Raw genomic sequence first — 19,367 nt, 5'->3', positions numbered from 1 at the left:
GCAGCTTTGTGGTACTGGCATTTGAACTCATGACCTTCACAACCAAATTTACAGAAATACACAGATATATATGAAAACAGACAAACCAGATTTCCTCTGACTACTTTCTTGAGAATGAATAACTGACTATTGAACTCAAGAACAATCATATAATTGGCAAGCAATTAATTCAATGTGCCACATATTTCATCTATTTGTTCCATAGAGCAATGAATTCATGCAAATGGAAATTGTCCTCAGAGTATGAACACCTCATTTAGGACTAAATAACTGAATTTGGAAATGAACACATTTTGGTATGCTTTGAAATGTTGTCTTGTGAAAGTGAACCAAGCCAAGGAGAAAATACAGCGTTGTAAAAATTTAAGTCCCTGTTTCGTAACAAAACACAGATATACTGATTTGAAAAACCCTGAAACGCTGCCCATTAAGACCGCTGCAGTGGGGAGTTATATTTTAAGTGAAAGAATTCTATTTGTGTTCTATTTAAAATAAACACTAAAGTTATTTAGCAATTTCCACTTTAGTGTGTGTGTGTGTGTGTGTGTGTGTGTGTGTGTGTATAAAACATTTATGCATTGTTTTTATGGATGCACAAAAAAGCGCTGATAATTAAACTACAGTCATAAATTAATAATATAATCTCCCTTTGATTGCACCGTATGCTTTCGGTACCTCACTGCCTTTAAGCCTATTGCTTTACTTGCGTTTACTTTGATCACACTGTTTTAATTGGACATCACAGATCGTACTTGCGTTATACTGTTTATCACCGCGTCTACACTGCGAGTCAGGAGCAATGTGGCCTCGTTACTAACACATCCCTCCCTCCTACAGAAGTTACACTGTAAGCACAAATACAGCATATAATGATGACAAACTTGAATTAAACTAAACCTTTTAAGCAACTCGCACCAGTTTCACCAAGCCCTTCCAGACCATGTAGCACTTTGGATGTAAACATGTTTGTGCTAGTGCATCACTGCCGTTTTTCTGTGCTACATGAGCTCCGCTTTTTAAATTTGATCTTCACTGTGTTTAATATAAAATGCTCCCCTGCCTTTGAGGACTTAGAGGGTCATATGCTTTTTTTCTGCTGTCACTCGATGATTACGCCTCCGTCTGTTGGTGGTTGAGGTCATGTTGAGCATAAAAGGTAATGGTGACAAACAGTAAATTGAACAAAGTCATTTTCATTGACTCTGCGTATTCTGCTAAAGCTAGTGGCGTTGTATTGCGTGCATTTAACATCATGCTAGTGTTGCATTTGAGAGATTACCCTTCTAAAATTCATAAACTTGTCGGAAGAGTACACAGTGCATAATGTAAGTGTACGGTACGTTATTTCGGACACAACTTTAGTATTTACTCTCTGAATCGTGTGTTTGGATCAGAAGTAACGTAGTGAGTAAATATACCCCGTGTCATGCGCAGACGAACTGATCAGTAATGAGGTTCGTTGACGATGATTCTTGTAATCGATTATTATTGATCATATCAACTTGTTGTTGCAGCTCTAGCCCAATTATTGTTTAGCAGTGATCATACTCACCGTTTCACCTTCTTCCCTCTCCATGGTTAGATGAGACCGACTCTGCAGCTGTGTGTGAGGTAGAGGTGAAATCTCTCCCTCCCTCCTCTCCTTCCTCCATGTCCCTCATTGCTCCTCAGGCCGAGCCCATGCCCACTGCTGCCCCCACTTGTCTGGAGGATCCTCAGCCCATACCTGCCATGCCCAGCAAGATGCCAAGTGAAGGTACTCGGTGCATAGTTCCACACTTCTCCTTTTTATTACTTTTAAAATGTAATATTATGAATATACCAGTACTTTTCCCCCATTTTAGATATGCCAATATCAGTGCTGTGAGTAGCAGATGAAGCCCAGTACTGATCCTAATATGAAATGTATTCATGTTAATAATTGCAAAACGTGTTGATGCTAGATTACTATTTAAATTTTTTTTTAGTCCTCTGGCTAATGATAGGATAGGAAATGAAATCATATTACATTATATTATACGACAGCACTGTTGATTTCTAGATTCTGATTGGCTGACAGACGTTCTGCGGTGTGCAGTTCATTTTCAGTAAATGTACAGCTAAAGTAGTTAGTCAGGTTTTGCCCGCCTTACAGTTCCATATCACTTTGCCAAGTTAACTGAAATAACAAAAGTTAGCCTACTGTCCACCACAGCACACACATTTAACAACAAACACCGACAATTTCTATTTTCCAGAAAAAAGTAAGGAATAATTGACGACAGGCTGTTTAATTATTAGAAAAATAATGTGGCTATGAGGTGAAGCGGAGGCTTGAGCCATTGATATGCAGTTACGGGAGAGACCAAGAGCAAGAAAAAAAGAGAGAGCACGTGAGGGAGCATGGTAAATAAGCCGGTAAACAAGTATACATTTTTTTTTATTATTATTATTCGTTTTATTTTCTGCAGTAATACAAGAAAAACCTTGTGAACAAGCAGGCTTATTGATATTTATTTATTTGTTTGTTCTATTGTTATCAGCATTCAACGGGAAAATTTTTTTTATCTCCTCGCTCTCGCACTCTCTCTTTCTCCCCCTCTCCAGTAACTGCAGATCAGTGGCTCAAGCCTCTGTTACTAGCTCTCAAATGACGTTTTGTAATTAGCAACGGAGGCTTGAGATGGGACGCGTAATAAGTTATTTCCTCACAGAAGCATTTGAAGGAAAAGAACCTGACACACAAACATCTGAAAAATGTCTTGAGGTGTGGTAACTGTGGTATAAGCGGAATAATTGACCCCGCATTACAACCTCGGGGTTGCACATTATTTTCTAATTATTCCTTACTTATATTATGCATTATATTTGAAAAAGACTGAATTGGATTTGCATCAAATCAATTTGACATTTTCCAGTGTTTCTGTTCATTATTAGTCTAACATTGGTACTTGGTGTTAGAGCAGTGCATCCCAAATATTAGCTGAATCATTTTGGATACTTTTCTATGTAGTCACTTGTATTATCTAGTAACTGTAAATAACTATTTTTAATGCAAATGTGTTGTCTTCTGTCTGTATGTGCTATAGTGTTATCAGATCCTGTGTCTGAGCTGAGTCCTAGTGCCTCCTCCAGTCTGCCTTCATCCCCTCCTTCCTCTTCCTCTGCTGCTACTGACCTCCCACCAACGGGGGGCGACCCTGAGGATGATGAGGGCATGAAGCACCTGCAGCAGGTATTGGAAAGTTTCTAATACACTGTGGCAATGTTCCAGCAAATGAAAATTTATACTCACCTTGACTAGACATAACCTGCATGTGTATAAGCTGTGTTCTGTCGACCTTCCAGTTATCACTGCTTCACTTTGTAGATACTACCGTGTGTGTGTGTGTGTGTGTGTGTGTGTGTATGTATGTATGTGTGTGTGTATGTATGTGTGTGTGTATGTATGTGTGTGTGTATGTATGTGTGTGTGTGTGTGTGTGTGTGTGTGTGTGTGTGTGTGTGTGTGTGTGTGTGTGTGTGTGTGTGTGTAGAAAATTTAGTATTGTTTAATACATTTTTTTTTTTAAAAATCCCAAATGTTGCTGTGATTTGTGTGTTCACACAGGAGGCAGAGAAAATGGTTGCAGCTCTTCAGGACACATCTCTGGAAGAAGAGTGTTTCACCCAAACACTGCAGGAGAGCAGAAACACTGCAGCCGCCCTACCTCTCTCCCACGACTCTGCCATGAAGTGGTTCTACAAAGACCCACAGGGAGAGATTCAGGGTAGGTACATGTACATGCACATACCACGCAAGCGGAAATGGATAATTAATGTCTTTCAGCCTCTATTCTAATACACTGCATTTGAAAAGAAGGGTGACACAGTACCCTCTACCAGGTTAAGAACAGGAAACACATTTACTCAAAACTTGCTTATGAAACTCTAAGGGACGTTATTTAATGCTACCAATAAGCATTTAAAATACACAGCGCTATATATAACATGCCCAGAAACATCATAGGCTGAAGCAGTCTCGAGAGAAAGTATTACCAAAGCTGTTCAAGTGGTGTTTTATGTCTTCATTACACTGTAAAAATAGAATAAAGAGTAATTCAGGTTACTTACTTATTATTCGTGTGTAGTCAGACCTACACTATTACAGTCATGACACATGACTCAAAATTCTTTCCTCGGAAAAGACACATTTATACTGATTTAAAATTAAGATTTTCAAATGCCTTCTAATGGTTTTTATAGAACACTTAATTCTTCAGTGTTTCAGAACGTTTATTTTCTTCCCTTAGATATCCATTATAAGAGTTTTGAGTAAACTGGTACCTAAACTGGTACCAGTACATGGGAATGTCCATTAATATGCACTACAAATGTGGTGCATAATTAAGGGGGAAACACCTGAAGTAATCAGATCACTCAATGATCCCTTAAATAGTTTTCCACAGTTTCTGTCACATGACCCCTTTTGAAATGCCTCTAAACGCCCTTTGAAGTATTCTTTTATAATATTATTTGTGTTGTCGTCCTGTCTGGCTCACTGTAGGCCCCTTTAGCACAGTGGAAATGTGTGAGTGGTTCCAGGCAGGCTACTTCAGCATGTCTTTGCTGGTGAAGCGTGGTTGTGACGAGGGCTTCCAGCCTCTGGGAGATGTTATTAAGATGTGGGGGCGGGTGCCCTTTGCACCTGGCCCCTCCCCACCGCCTCTGCTGGTGAGTATACATATTCAGTCATGCACAGAAACACAAAAATCACACTCTTCCAGTTCTACCCAAGGGAAAGGGTACATATTAAGAGGCCACTGCATTTATCTTCTATCCATTACTTGCATAAGGAATAAAATACCTTGTGGTGTGCTGGTATACGGAGGTAGCTGTGGTGTTATTGTTGATTTTAATTATTTTCCTGGAGTACTTTAAAAATTAACATTTTTAATTTCTTCATCAAAGACGCATCATACTTTTTATGTCTTCAGGTACATTTAATGTTGCACATCCACAGGATAACTTTCTTGAGTACAGTCAATCCCTCAACAGCCCCTCTCTCTCTCTCAAACTTAATGAGACAATAAAAAAAATTGCAGCTTCTCATGTTACTAAAAAATCGGAAAGCTCAGTCCTGAAAAGAGGAAAGTGGAGGGAAAGTGCAGACACTTGAGATTCTTTCCATCAATTATCAAATTAACATCCACTTAACGAAAGCTTTCACATCTAAAGTTATATATTTTGTCTTTTGATAAATAACACATTTTTTCACCCTTTAATTCGTAGCCTTAAATTATGTGAAGCATCTGCCGTAGAAGTTCCTGTGAACTGGCTGAAACAATAACGTATTGGAACAAGCGCATTTATATAAATCCGAGGTTTTTAATTCCAACTGACACTGTAATGGAGTTTTTTGGGGTTTTTTAGAAAATGAATCAATACCTTCCGATTTAAGGTTTCAGCAGCACTGTGGTGTAAAGTTAGTATGATTTTTAAATGCAGTTTAACTTAATCTTCTGTTGGAATCATTCCTTATGATCTCTCTGTGTATAATCCATCTCCCCTTTATAGACTACAGATATTAATCCCTGTGTATATGTGTGTGCCATCAGTGTAATCTGGATCAGGACAGGCTGAAGAAGCAGCAAGAGATTGCTACGGCTGCTCTCTACCAGCAACTGCAACAGCATCAGTTTTTCCAACTTATTAACAGGTGTGTTGAGGCAGAAATGTCTCTTTGCTCTAGACCTGTCTGTTTTTGATCTTTGTTTGCATAGAGGTAAAGTTCCTGTCAGTCTCATTGGATTTCTGTCTTGGAGCTCTTATAAGAGTCAATTTGTCATCACACCCATCAATTTCTCTACACAGAAAAACGGAGCACAAAGAAAAGCCATCTTTCAGGTTAAGTTATTGACAACAAGAACATGATTTTGAAACTTTGTGTATTTTTGAGCAGGGCGGGACATTTAGTTGGGAAGCAATGTATAGATGGAATTTGAGTTTATTTCCTTGGAGATTAGATTAAGTGTTCCAAATCGAATATGGGGTCAGATCTGGGCTCTGGAGAACTGCTCGCAATATCATGTTACACATAACAGGATAGTGTTGGCTTATATCATCGCTTAAGCATACTTGATGTCAAAATTAGAAGGCATTTTGGAGTGCGCGGCGGTCTTAACATTTTAAATGGAGGATTACAGAAAACAAATGACCAGGGACAGCAAGGTTAAAATGGTCAGAGTTATTTAGTAGTATTTTAAATGCTTTTAGTGTAATATTGGAAATGTGGGAAACTATTTTAGAAATCGCAGGTGAAGTTTAGTTTTTTAGGTGCTATTGGCCTGTTACTTCTAGACCACTCATATTTGTTACTCGTGTATATATGTACTGTTAGAATGATTTTTAAAATTTCAACTTGTGGTATGTGTAGGTGCGGAGAGCAGGGTATGATGCCTTCGATGAACAGATCACTGTCAGTGCCAGATACAGGGTCCATGTGGGATATGCATACCTCAGCCTCACAGCCGACAGGTAAACACACAGATTTTCGTATTGCAGGTTACTTCACTCATTTGCTTTTTGCACATATTGTCAGAGCAGCATTTTTTAAAAAGGTTATCTCCCTTTATTTTAGGTGGTGAGGCCAGTCTATGGGACTTAACAATGAATTCTTCTACTCAGGGTCCAACTCTTGAACAGCTTCAGAAGGTGAGAACAGCGCCCTCTGCAGACTGAACAGTATTAACAACATGAGTATTAACTTACAGTTCAATTAACACTGTATATCTGTGTGTGGCTCAGCTCCAGGAGAGAAGAGAGGCTGAACTCAGGGCTAAGCGGGAAGAGGAAGAGAGAAAAAGAAGGGATGAAAAGAGGAGACAGCAGCAGGAAGAACAGAAGAGGAGAGAGGAGGAAGAGCTCTTCAGGCGCAAACAGGTGAGGAATGCCAACAGTCTCTAATGCGGTAACGTGGTCCAAGCCGTGTATAGAGACATCAATAGTCAGGGGACGATTATTTAATTTAATTTTAATTTAGATTTAAAATTGTCTTGATGGGTTTGATGTTTTTTTGTTTGTTTGTTTGTTTGTTTTTTTAACTTTGCTTTCTACTCATTCCTAAATCATGCCACCTCTTGCATTACACACCCAAGGAGGTGTTATGGCTAGAGCTATTTTTATTACTCAGACAAATTATAATGTCAGCCAGTTAGGGTTTGGTCATGGGTACATGAGTGTTTGCAAGTAATAGTGATTGAATGCTACCAATGAGCATTTAAAATACACAGCTATATATAATATATTCAGAAATGTCATAGGATGAAGCAGTCATGAGAGAAAGTATTACCAAAGCTGTTCACATGGAGTTTTGTCTGTCTTCCTAACACTGTAAAAATAGAATAAAAAGAGAGGTTTTGTTATTCGTTTGCAGTCAGACCTACGCTGTGTCTATGTCTTTCAAAAATTTCAGTGTGTATTGTTGGGTGAAAATAGACACTGGCAACACTTGAATAATGTCTTGTAAATGCAAGGCTAACACAACCCATCTAACAGGTTCAGTGTTGGCTAAAGACATGCTGCTTGTTATTGTTGAGGACACATACAGGATACTACATTGTTTTTTCAAGAACACCTTTCCCCACTTATTGGGTTTTCGGGTACTTGCTCATTTTCCCTGCAATGTTACTGTGCTTGCAGTTGTGTTAGTTGTGTGAGTATTTTATTATTTCTCTTCATCTCTGTCTCTGCCTCTTTGTCTGTACTGCAGCAGGAGCTGCTGATGAAGTTACTGCAGCAGGCTCCACGTCAGGGGGCTGCCAGCACAGGCTCAGGCTGGAGCACAGGCCCAGTGCCTGGACTGGGGAAGCAGGGCAAGTCCATCAACTCGCTGGAGATTCAACAGGACACTGAGAGACTCTACAAACAGCAGCAAAGAGCCCCACAGCAGAGAGTAAGCCAGTTCATACACACACGTTATTAAGCTTTATTATTATTATTATTATTATTATTATTATTATTAATATTATATTAATAATTATTAAGCTTCGAATAAAATGAATAAAGTGCAGCTCTGCATTTTACTTTGAAACTCTTGTGTCACAGGTGTGGCTGTGTTTATGTATACATGTTCACCTTTGAATAAGACCATTATCTGTAATAAAAGGAGTCTGTCTACATTGGGTCATTGAGCTATAATGTTGCATCCTATATGTAGCAAAACAATGTGTCATTAAAAAATTATGTTGATGCTTTTATTTGGCATGTATTTAAATGTAATTATTTTTTGTGTTGTCTTTTCCTTTGCAGTGGGCTACAGAGAGTCTGTGGAGTTCTTCTGGCATGGATGGGAAGGCAGCTGGTGGCAGCAGTCCCTCAGGAGGCAGCATGGGGGTTTGGGACGAGGCCCTAAAGAACCAGAGTGCCCTCCGCAGTGGCATGGGCTTGAAGAACAGCCGCAGTAGCCCCTCACTCAGGTACTACACACTCACACATCCTCACCAACAGGTGATCCAGATTTATATTGAATATGCCATTATTGGAGTATTCTGTGTAAAACCGTTCTCATAAAGGTTTCTCTTTAGTGATCAGTACATGATGATGAATCGCCGCAAACGGACTGAGGATGAGGACCGCTTACTGAAGCTCTTGCAGGGTATGAAGGCTCAGGATGGCTTTACCACATGGTGCGAGCAGATGCTACATGCCCTTAACACCTCTGCCAACAACTCCAACTCCTCCCTGGATGGTAAACACACCTCTTTTTTCAGTTATTTCACTATTTCTTATTTTACCTTCCTTTATGCTTTTTTGGCTATCTGTGTGTTCTGTGTTTTAGTGTGTTATTATTTCTTATGTGATTTCTATGTGTCTCTCTCGCGCGCTCTCTCTCTCTCTCTCTCTCTCTCTCTCAGTGGCAACTATTGTGGCATATCTGAAGGAGGTGGAGTCGCCGTACGAGGTACTGGACTTTATCCGCTCCTATCTAGGTGACACTGTGGAAGCCAAAGAGTTTGCCAAGCAGTTTCTGGAGCGCCGTGCCAAACAGAAAGCCAACCATCAGAGGCAGCAGCAGGTCTGTGAGGTTTTACATAAGATAAAGAGATGGTGCTCTAATCAGTTATGTATTATTTAGCAATATGTTCTTTATCCAGACTAAAATGTCAAGTCCAGGATTATTGGCACCATTCAAAAGAATCTAAAAATGATTGAAATTAATTACATAGACATAATGATTCAAACTTAAACAGCTATATAAACTACTTGTAGACGAAAGACAAAATAAAGATTGAATCAAGTTTGTAAGGTGTTGGGTCCACCACATGCCTCGTAGCATAGATTTTTACTTGCTCGTGAACTGTATTGGAGAGATGAACACTATTCTTCTAAAAGATATCCCCTCGCATATTTCAACTAACCACAAATGAATCTCATGAAAACTTTTTTCAAGGATGCCAGTAATTTTAAAGTCTGTGTGTGTGATTTATGTTTAACATTTTATCTCCTCTTCGCCAGCTCTCTAAGGAGGTGGGTGGACTGACCATGAACAGCTTTCCTCTGCAGGTAAAACACCTAAACCGCATTATGAACAAATAAAAAATTACTGGTTTAGAATTAATACTCTGCAGAATTTAAATGTACAGTGTTTGTGGTTGAAGAATACAGGGGTGCTTGAAAGTTTGTGAACCCTTCAGAATTTTCTATACATCTGCATAAATGACATCAGATCAGATTTTCAGTTCAAAGGTTGTGGATTTCAGTTGGTTCCTTGCCTTGGAGAACTGCTTTTTCTTAGCATGTTCAATACTTTTTTGCTGTGTCATTTGCTGTCATTTCCCCCACTGTATTTCGAGAGGTCCATCTACAGCATCATCCAAAGGACAAATGCTTTGCTTATAGAACAAATGTTACTAATCTCCATGTGTCCAGTAGGATTCTTTTGATGGCTCCTTCTCAGGTTTATGTTGCTTCACCAAAACACATCATGTCTTTGATGCAATGGAAACACTGTCCCAGTTTTTGCTTAGGTTAAGAAGCACTTTTTGCATTGCTTACCAATACATTATTGGAATTTATTAAGAATGTATAAAAATGGATATTTTGAGGCCTCTGACCAAAAATAATCCCTTATTTAAAATTTTTAGTATATCGCTCCGAAGCCCCTGTCACAAACTTTCTAAGTGGCGACCCTCCCCTCGCTGTCAGACATAGTGCTTCATCCACTGCCATTTCCCAGTGGTTATGCTGTCAGTAAAAGAGCTGAGTGATGCAGAAAAGGTTCTGATGATGCTCAGGAAAAAAAGTGCAGTATGACCATTTTTTGGGTTCTGGCAATAGTTCTGGAAGAGAAATTGCCAACAAGAGTAATATTTTTGTTTGTAAGCTGTATAAAAAAATAGAACTCATGTATCATTTTACTTCTAATTTAGAAGTCTCCTCATGTTTTCTCAAGTGCTAAAGGACCCTGATAACACTTCAGCACAACTACATAAACCACCAGCTGTATGAAGCAATCACAAAAATACAGACTGGATTATATATATAAAATTTATTCACACTGGAAAGCTCACACACACACCAAGTTAGGGTAGAGGAGGCTCACTGTCCTCTGGTGCAGTTAGGCATATTATAGTATATTGCAGTCATGTAGCCTTGTCATCTTTTCATCTTAAAAATGATCGTCTTTAAATTTAACCGTTCCATTTAAAAGAATCATCTAATCTAATTTTTGTGCACAGGTGACTACTGTACTGTTTTGTACTTTTGATCATGTGATCTCTATATCTCTTCATTCTCCTTGTCTGTCCAGGATTCTATGAGAGGTATGAACCCTGCTGCTTTGCAGTCCATGTTCCAGGCAGTGCATTCTGGGAAGGGAGGGATGGGCTATGACCAGGCTGGGAAACTGAAGAAGAAACAGCCCATGATGCTGCACTCTGATCCTAGCATTTTAGGTACACTTGCTTGTCTCTCTATCTTTATACAGTCTTACTTAAAGCAGTTTCTGTGTTGTATACTGTGTTGCCAGTCGATAATAGATACAATAATAGGTGCTCTTTGTAGGACTAAGATTACTGACTGTAGCCCATCTGTTATGCTATGCACAATATGTATGCACCCTCTACATGGTAGTCCCTATTTAGTGATAGAAGGGGTATTTCTGCCCCACATTGTTTATGGTCTAAACCCATGGACTGGATGTTAATTCAGTATTTCTTAAATACTATAGTTCTCGGTAGGGTTGTTATGGTTTCACGCTATGATGATCTAATCGAAATATCGTAAGGTTTCAAGGTATCTCTATATTCTTTGAAAACAATAACCCTAGTCCTTTCCTAACCCTAGTGGTTTCATTGTGTCTGTGTGTCTGTGTGTCTGTGTGTCTGTGTGTGTGTGTGTGTGTGTGTGTGTGTGTGTGTGTGTGTGTGTGTGTGTGTGTGTGTAGGTTACTCATTCCATGGTGCAGCGGATCGGATGAGCCTGAGTGAGATGGAGATGGTGGAGGATTACTGAGTCCACAGCAATAGCTACCTGAGGCCTTTTTCCGCGGGTCCAACTAATCAGACTCCGCAAGTCCAATGTGCACTGCTGGGGTTTGGGGGGTGGGGGGCGGGTTGAAGAGCCAGGATAAACAGAGAGTGGGGGTGTGTGGAGAGGAAACTGCAGCTAAAGTATAAATTGGGTGTAAATAGAGTAGTGTTGCTCCTTAACACCCGTTACAGCTTCAGGCTTCCTCTGTAGTGGTGGTGGGGGGTGGGGGGGTGATACTTGGGGGTGATTAAACTTCTGGCACTTACACAATAAGCACCTTATTCAAACTAATGCACTTTATGAAGGTGGTATATAGATAGGGTTTTTTTTTTTTTTTGCTGTTTTTTTTTTTTTAAAGAAGGTTTTACATGTTATAGGTATGTGGTATGGATTCAGAAATATTCCCACATAATATATAAAAATGTGTGTTTGTGTGTATGACTAAAACTGGACATGGAGGTAGTTGAGATAATGGGGGACCGTCCTGTTTGTTTAAACCGTATCAGAAAAAGACAAAATTCTCTTTGAAGACAAACACTGTTTTTTTTTTTCTGTTTTTTTTTTCTTTTTCTTTCTTTCTTTCTTTAAAAAAAAGTTTCTATAAAAAGCTATATAAAATAATAAGATTTTTGCTCATAAAACTTGAAGATTTGCACTTGTATAAAAAAAAGAGAGAGAAAATGACAAAAAATAGGTTAGGATATATGTTATGGAGAATAATATTTTTGTGTGTGACTGAGTGAGTGGGTGTGTTCGTTTAAAGCATACCGGTCTGCACAGATTTATTTTTGGTTTTTTTTTTACATTGCTTACCAAGATGTATAAAATGACGAGGCCATTTTGTGATTTTTCAAGCAACTTAGAATTTTGTACTTCATGAGTAAAAAGTGTGTGAGAATGTATGTTTGTGTTGTATATTTGCAGCATGTTTGTGTATTTGACTGAGGGGGACAGAGGGCAATGGCACAACCCATCCTTTTTTTATTTTTTTTTTTCTTCTTTTTTTTGGGTCATTTCCTCATCCCCAGACGGATATGAAAGCTGTAGATGCAACCAGAAAAAAAGCTTTAGCTTCTTTTATACTTAGCAGTGCTCTGCATGCAAGTGTTTTTTCCTTTTTTCCTCTTCTGTCCACCACCCGTATCAGTGCCTCTAGTAGGCTTATGGGCCAAGTCCTGAGGTTTTGTGTATGCGTGCATTTGATTGTATGTTTGTCTGTTTGTGTGTGTGTGTGCGAGAGAGAGTTTCTGTCCACACATGTGCCTACGAACTTAAAGGGCGAGTGGTTGGAGTTCATTGCTGCCATTGAGACATTATTTTTAGGGAGTGTGTCTCAGTAAAGAGACTCCCGTGCTTATAAACCAAGAGCTTTGTGCATTGTGCACACCATTCTCTGTAGTTCTTCTAGTGTAGCTTGGGGATAGTCCATTGACAGGATTGTCCACATTTTTTTGGGGATGTGGCTCACATTGCCTTGTTGTCCACTCTCTTACTCCAGAGCAAGTGAATGACTGGCTTAAATAGATCCCATCAAACTGTGCAAGTGCACAAAAATGTGCACAAAAATGTTCATCTAATGTTACTTGTTTGTTGTTGACTCTTTGTTATGGCATATATGTATCTCTAATATACACATATACACACAAGTTAAAAGTATTTGGACTACAAATGAGCACTTGGGGCTGCTACTTTTTTATTATTTTTTTGAAATGATTTTCCTGTAGTTTTTAGTTTCATTGCCACCATGTGAAGTGTGTTGTGTCTTTTTACAAAAAAAAAATATTGAATGTATTCCAAAAAAGGTATAAAAAAAAAAAAAAATCCAACAAAAAAAAAAAAAGCAGTGAAGCAGGAATTTTTTTTTTATTATTCAACGCAAACATGGAAACGTAGTCGGATGTTGGAATGGAACGAAAGGCGTCTTTTTCAAATGCCTGTTCAGCAAGCAGATGGAGAATCAAGACGACTACCGCCAGAAGACACTGCCTCTACAATCCTGTTCATATAAACATTATGACTATGTTGATAAGAGAGAAAAAAAAAATCTATTCCATACTGGAGTTTTGGTTGTTTACAGAAAAACACTTGGACTTTTGTGGATGTTTCCCTTTTTTGGAGGGTGGGTCACTTGATTCAGAAACATTTGGGGAGGAGCTGCTGTAGTAATCACATGACGGCATGCCCCACCCCCTTGTGAAATGGGTGTGGCATACAGAAAGTCTCCATACTTGTGACTTTGGGGATTGGGTGCTGAGAAGCAGTTATTACAAAGCTGACTGTATTTTGTTTACTGAATTTGTTGTTTGTTTCTGTTTACTTTTTGCCTATTTTTTATTTTTTTTTCCTTCACAGTGGATTTAAATACTTTTTCAGAGAAAAAGTTTGTGTTTCGGGGGGGGGGGCAGGACAAAAACAGCACAGGCCATTTCTTTTTGGTACCTTGAAATGCATGAATGCGATTGTTGATGCTTTAAGAGTTTTCTTCCCCAGAGTATCTAGAACTGGCCTCTAGATTTTGATTTTGTTTCATGAAAATACAAAGATGGACATGTCCGTGACATGCTGGAAAGTGCAGAAGAACATGAGGGACATTCATGACCTCAGCTCTGTCCACATTGCCTGGGGACTGTAATTAGCCTTTCTCTTTCCTTGTGGACGAAGGGAGTATCGCAGCAGTTGACGTCATCCTTCTGAAGATAACGAGCGAACGATCACTGCCTCGATGCTCTCACTATGCACTTTTCACACACTCAAAACTGTGAGGAACCTGTGGGAACACGTGGAGGAAGACAGAGGGTGCTGTAGAAGCATGGCTGGCCGGACACTTCAAATCCAGCTAAAGCCCCTCCAGTGAGAACCGAAACAGGCATGTTGTTCCCTCCTTCTGAACATGTAAATAAGTGATGTTTTTTTTTTTTTTTTTTTTTTTTTTTTTTGGGTCCTGTTAACTCAGCAATTCTTAGAACTGAACATAATCTTGATCACACACCAATGAAGTAGGCTAATAAGACATCAGACATTTTGAATGTTGAGGAATACCTTCTACTCCATGTTCGGCCTTTCGGAGATTTCCTGTGGAAGCACTCGAGATGCAGGAAAGAACATTTTATGAACTGCTTGTTTCTGGCTGATGAACAGAGACTATTTCAGCGGATTGTGCAGATTGTCTAAGGAGTAGACGAGTATTTGAGGAGATGAACAAAGCTTCTGTACAGCTGTGGATTAATTTCAGCGTGGAGTCGCCTGTGACTGCAGCAGCAGAACTGTCTGTCTGGTAATTGCACTAATTAGAATGTACATCTATGTCATGTAAAAAAAAAAAGGCATTGTTCCATTTCTTTCATGTTATACACTTGTCTCTGTCTCTTGGTTTTTTTCAGACCAGTATCCCAGAGCTTCTAACAAGGACAGTGGCCGGATTTTCTCTCATTCCTCCTAATCTCTTCTTTTATTCTTCCCTCTCTCTCTCTCACACGCACGCGCGCTCTCGCTCTCTCTCTCTCTATCTCTCTCTCTCTCTCACACGCGCGCTCTCGCTCTCTCTATCTCTCTCTCTCTCTCTCTCTCTCTCTCTCTCTCTCTCTCTCTCGCGCGCTCTCTCTGTCTCTCTCTGTCTCTCTCTCGCGCGCGCGCTCTCTCTGTCTGTCTCTGTCTCTCTCTGTCTCTCTATCTCTCTCTCTCTCTCTCTCTCTCTCTGCCTCTGTCTCTGAGGAAGACTACAGATGCTACCTGCACTTAGATGTCACCTCCTTTCCTGCATGATGTGAAGTGACTGAACTGATAGGAGTGTGATGTACCTCCATGGCTTGCTGGCTCCCTCAGTAGGTGATCAACTTCATCGGAGAGCAGGATACTGGAATTCCTGAACTATGACAGTCAATACCTGTACAAACTGTTAAAACCCTTAATTACATACATGGCTAACACACACAAACATGTTGAGGTCCGCTAAGCACACATGTAAGCATGGTCATCATCCAGTATCAAACGCAAACTTCACTTCCTTCAGCTGCTGTCTTGATTAAATCATATTCACACACAGACTTCATACGCACGGCTCCTGGCTGTTGTGTAAACTGTATATGCGATTACTGCTTTTCTCTGTCGTGTGTGATTTGTTTTGGGGTTTGGTTTTTTTTGCCCCCTTTAGGACATGCCTTAACTGTACAGACAAGCCTGTACTTTGGGGAAAAATGCTTAACATGTTTAGTAAATTTGATTTTACTCCCATCTTTATTCCTGAGCTTTGGTTGAGGATTAAGTGTGGAGTGTATGTGACCTACAAATCCCCTCAGTCCTAAATTTAACATTAAAAGACGTATTGTCAGTTTAGATAGAATCTGGCTAATTCTAACTAAATAGTTTGAGACTTATTTATGTTGCAGAACATGCAGCATGATGAAAAATGAGGCATTGTTTTAAAGATGATGATGTAGTTTGGACTGATTAGTAGATTATGTAGTGGAATTAACTGAATTTACTGTCTAACTTTGCTGGCCGGTTTTGGTCATTTTTTGACAAGGATTTGAGCCGCATGCAGCTTTAACACCGTGTCAGTGCTGTTAAACAGAGACGTGCAGTGATGATTTATCTAACAGAATGGTTCTGCTTTGTAATGTCTGTGAAAATGATTGGAGTTCTTTATGTGCATGATGCCCTTTTATTATGGGTGGTGATTAATTAAACTAGTTAGTTTAATGAGATTATGATGGGAGTGATCAGGATGATGGGTTACCATGCATGAATGGCCATGTTCAGTAAAGATCACATATCTTCAATAACAAAGGTTGCAGGTACATGTACCCATGCCAGCTGTGGGCTTGATCATAATTTGACAAAAAAACAAACAAACAAACAAAAAACCTATCCTCCAAACCATACACTTGAGTAATGATTGCAGGAACATCTGGAATTTCTCAGATATTTCTCAACTCCCACAGTCTTAGTACGAAGGGAGATCAGTATTGAGTTGGAATCTCATTGTCTTCAACATTTGCATGTAACTTGTAGTGGAGGTGATGCAATGAATCATTTGCTAATTCCCATTCTACTTGTTAAGTTTGTCCTGTAGTTAAACTTTTAAAATATAAAAGGTTAAATCTTACTGAAAATAGACGATAACGTACAGATTAATGAGTGTAAATAGTTTGGGTTTTTGTTTGGAAAATATGAGTACTTAATAAATGACTATCATTAAGGAAGATGTTCCGAGTTTTGTTCTGTTTTCTTAAATTTAGAGAAAATTTTTTATATTTGCTCAGAAATCTGGTTGAAAAAAATCTGTATTGACTACAGACGAACATTCATTATTTACAAATGCAAGCAGTTAAAAGATCATCATCACTGTCTGTGATCAATCAGATAATGAAACTTGTATGATCACTTAACCTCAATTCATCTATTTCATCACTTGCTGATCTGTAAAGCTACACTTTAAAAAATAAATTTTTGTAAATCTGTAAATGGTATTTAAATGTTCAACTGACATAAATACTTGTGCACTTTTTACAAACATTAGAAAATGGACTAGAAGAAATGATTTCATTACAGCTAGTGTTGTCTTTGCCATTTTTGGAACAAGGGAAAGGCTGGTATGCGTGTCTATCAGCTGATACACATAGGCTATAAATAACAAATACCACAAATTGGATAGACAATTTACAACCCACTGTACATTCTAGGACACATTTGGCACACCATGTACAAGAGGGGAGACATGTTTGCTTTGCACCTTCAGGATTGAGGGGTTAATTCCCACCTCTGCCCTGTGTGCATGGAGTTTGCATGTTCTCGCCGTGCTCCGGTTTCCTCCCCTAGTCCAAAGACATGCGTCGTAGGCTGATTGGCAACTCCAAATTGTCCGGAGTGAGTGTGTGGGTGTGTGTATGTGCACGTATGGAATTGTGCCCTGCAATGGGTTGGCACCCCATCCCCGGTGTCCCCTGCGTTGTGCCCCGAGTCCCCTGGGATAGGCTGCAGGCTCCCCCGAGACCCGGTGTATGATAAGCTTTATAGAAGATGGATGGATGGTACGTCAGCAAACCTGCCTGAATGTGCAAGAAATATCCAGGAACTGGATGTTAATAGAAACACTGCTGAAAACAGAGACAATGCTTACAGACATATTGATCCATTAAACAAGCAAAGCCTCACAATGGCCTGACAATTCACCTTTAACGAAGAACCACATGAAAATTTGATTAGAATATTTGTTGACTATGCTAAGCTGTTTTGGAGAAGAATGTGATGTCCTGACTATATAAGCTGGAATTCACTGAGCACTAAACTTATCAGCAGAATAATGATTCCAAACATACAATGAAGTCAAATTGTAAAAGGGACCTACTATGTCCTTGAGTGGCTCACCACTGAAAACGTACAGTATGATTCACAGAAAACACCAACATAAAACACAAAAGCCAGATAATCTGTTATCTAGAGGATTCATGTGGAATGAACCAGGATTCCAGAGAGGTCTAGAAGCTTTTGACACTTTGAGTCCTTGGAATGATAAAGTTTTATCTGATAATTCTGTGATTTTAATATATTGATTCTTCCAGTAATGACTCTTGGTAAGATACAGCTTCTTACTATACTGCCCCCTCCAAAAGTATTGGAATAGCAAGGCCAGTTCTTTTGATTTTGCTATACACTGAAGACTTTTGGGTGTGAGATAAAACAAAAATTAATGAGACGATAGATCAGAATTTTTGCTTTCATTTCACTGTCTACTTTAATAGGAACACCTGTTCATTTATGCAGTTATCCAATCAGCCAATCATAAGGCAGCAGCACAATGCATGCAGTAAAATCATGCAGATACAGGTCAAGAGCTTCAGTTAATGTTCACATCATACATCAGAATAAAGAAAAAAGTGGCATGTATATTGGTATCAGATAGGCTGGTTTGAGTATTTCAGAAACTGTTGACCGAAACTGGACATTTGAAGACTGGAAAAGCTCTGCACAAACAGGGCAGTGGTGAGATTCAGACCCACAACCCCATAGGTGTGAGGCAAAAAAGCTAACCGCTAAGCCACCATAAGGGGTTACCTTGTTGTACATCCCTTGCTTGCAATGACTGCAACTACAGGCGAATTTCTGTAGCGTTCTGAATTCATTCTGCTGCTACCATCATGAGTTTACATCATTTACATCATCAATAAAGATTAGTGAGCGTGTTCCACAAGCAGCCATGCAAGCCAAGTCATGCCACTACCACCACTATTCTTAACTGATGACTCATCTTTTTTTTCTTTTGCGATTTCCAATCTAGCCTTCCGATTCTTACTGCTGGTGAGTGGTTTGCATCTTGTGGTATGGCCTCTATATTTCTGCTCTCAGTGTCTTCTTCCAATGGTGGATTGTAATACCTTTGCATGTGCCTTGAGGACGTTGTTGGTGATGTCATTGTTTTGGGGTTTTTCATCACAGCTCTCACAAAGTTTCTGTCATCAACTGCTGTTGGTTTCCTCGGCCAAACTGTTCGATGTCTGGTTGTTAGTACACCAGTGGTTTCCTTCTTTTTCAGGACAAATTGTTATATTGACTATGCTCTGATCAATTTTCTCTTTTTTCCCCAGCTTCAGAATGGCTTGCTTTTCTCCCATAGACAGCTCTGGTCTTCATGTTGGTTTATCCTTTTGTAACAACAAATGCAATCTTCACATGTGAATCACAGGGCTCAAACCAAGTGAAGACATTCAGAGCTACAAATTGTTCAAACAATCTAACACTGCACACCTGGGCAACAAGAAACACCTGTCCCATGTTCCATTATTTTTCATCACTTGAAAAATTGGTGGGTTAAAACAAAAGGTGCCATGTTCTAAGTTGTTTAACACATCTAGGTGTAAATATCAGGAAATAAAAGCTGA

The 19,367-nt window shown here is 39.3% G+C and overlaps 1 protein-coding gene across 4 annotated transcripts in view; it reads left to right on the top strand.

The window, feature by feature from the left end:
* The window catches only part of gigyf1a (GRB10 interacting GYF protein 1a), a 39,573-nt gene extending 22,880 nt beyond the window's left edge, over positions 1-16,693 (top strand). For 2 of the 4 annotated variants that reach the window (XM_017471840.3, XM_053681431.1), the window contains 17 exons: positions 1,583-1,756; positions 3,069-3,214; positions 3,590-3,749; positions 4,526-4,692; positions 5,577-5,677; positions 5,833-5,865; positions 6,395-6,495; positions 6,599-6,672; positions 6,766-6,900; positions 7,730-7,912; positions 8,269-8,435; positions 8,544-8,707; positions 8,874-9,034; positions 9,475-9,522; positions 10,769-10,913; positions 11,405-14,764; positions 14,871-16,693. In XM_017471840.3, the coding sequence (XP_017327329.2) occupies positions 1,583-1,756; positions 3,069-3,214; positions 3,590-3,749; positions 4,526-4,692; positions 5,577-5,677; positions 5,833-5,865; positions 6,395-6,495; positions 6,599-6,672; positions 6,766-6,900; positions 7,730-7,912; positions 8,269-8,435; positions 8,544-8,707; positions 8,874-9,034; positions 9,475-9,522; positions 10,769-10,913; positions 11,405-11,472 (2,027 nt within the window). In that variant the 3' untranslated portion in view covers positions 11,473-14,764; positions 14,871-16,693. The remainder of the gene's footprint in view (positions 1-1,582; positions 1,757-3,068; positions 3,215-3,589; positions 3,750-4,525; positions 4,693-5,576; positions 5,678-5,832; positions 5,866-6,394; positions 6,496-6,598; positions 6,673-6,765; positions 6,901-7,729; positions 7,913-8,268; positions 8,436-8,543; positions 8,708-8,873; positions 9,035-9,474; positions 9,523-10,768; positions 10,914-11,404; positions 14,765-14,870) is intronic. The other 2 variants (XM_017471841.3, XM_017471842.3) reach the window with 2 other exon arrangements.
* Positions 16,694-19,367: the final 2,674 nt, after the last annotated feature.

This window comes from Ictalurus punctatus, chromosome 7 (assembly GCF_001660625.3).
Source record: "Ictalurus punctatus breed USDA103 chromosome 7, Coco_2.0, whole genome shotgun sequence".
Taxonomy (NCBI): Eukaryota; Metazoa; Chordata; class Actinopteri; order Siluriformes; family Ictaluridae; genus Ictalurus; species Ictalurus punctatus.
The sequence above is the reverse complement of the archived record's forward strand: the minus strand, read 5'-3'. Positions and strand labels throughout refer to the sequence as shown.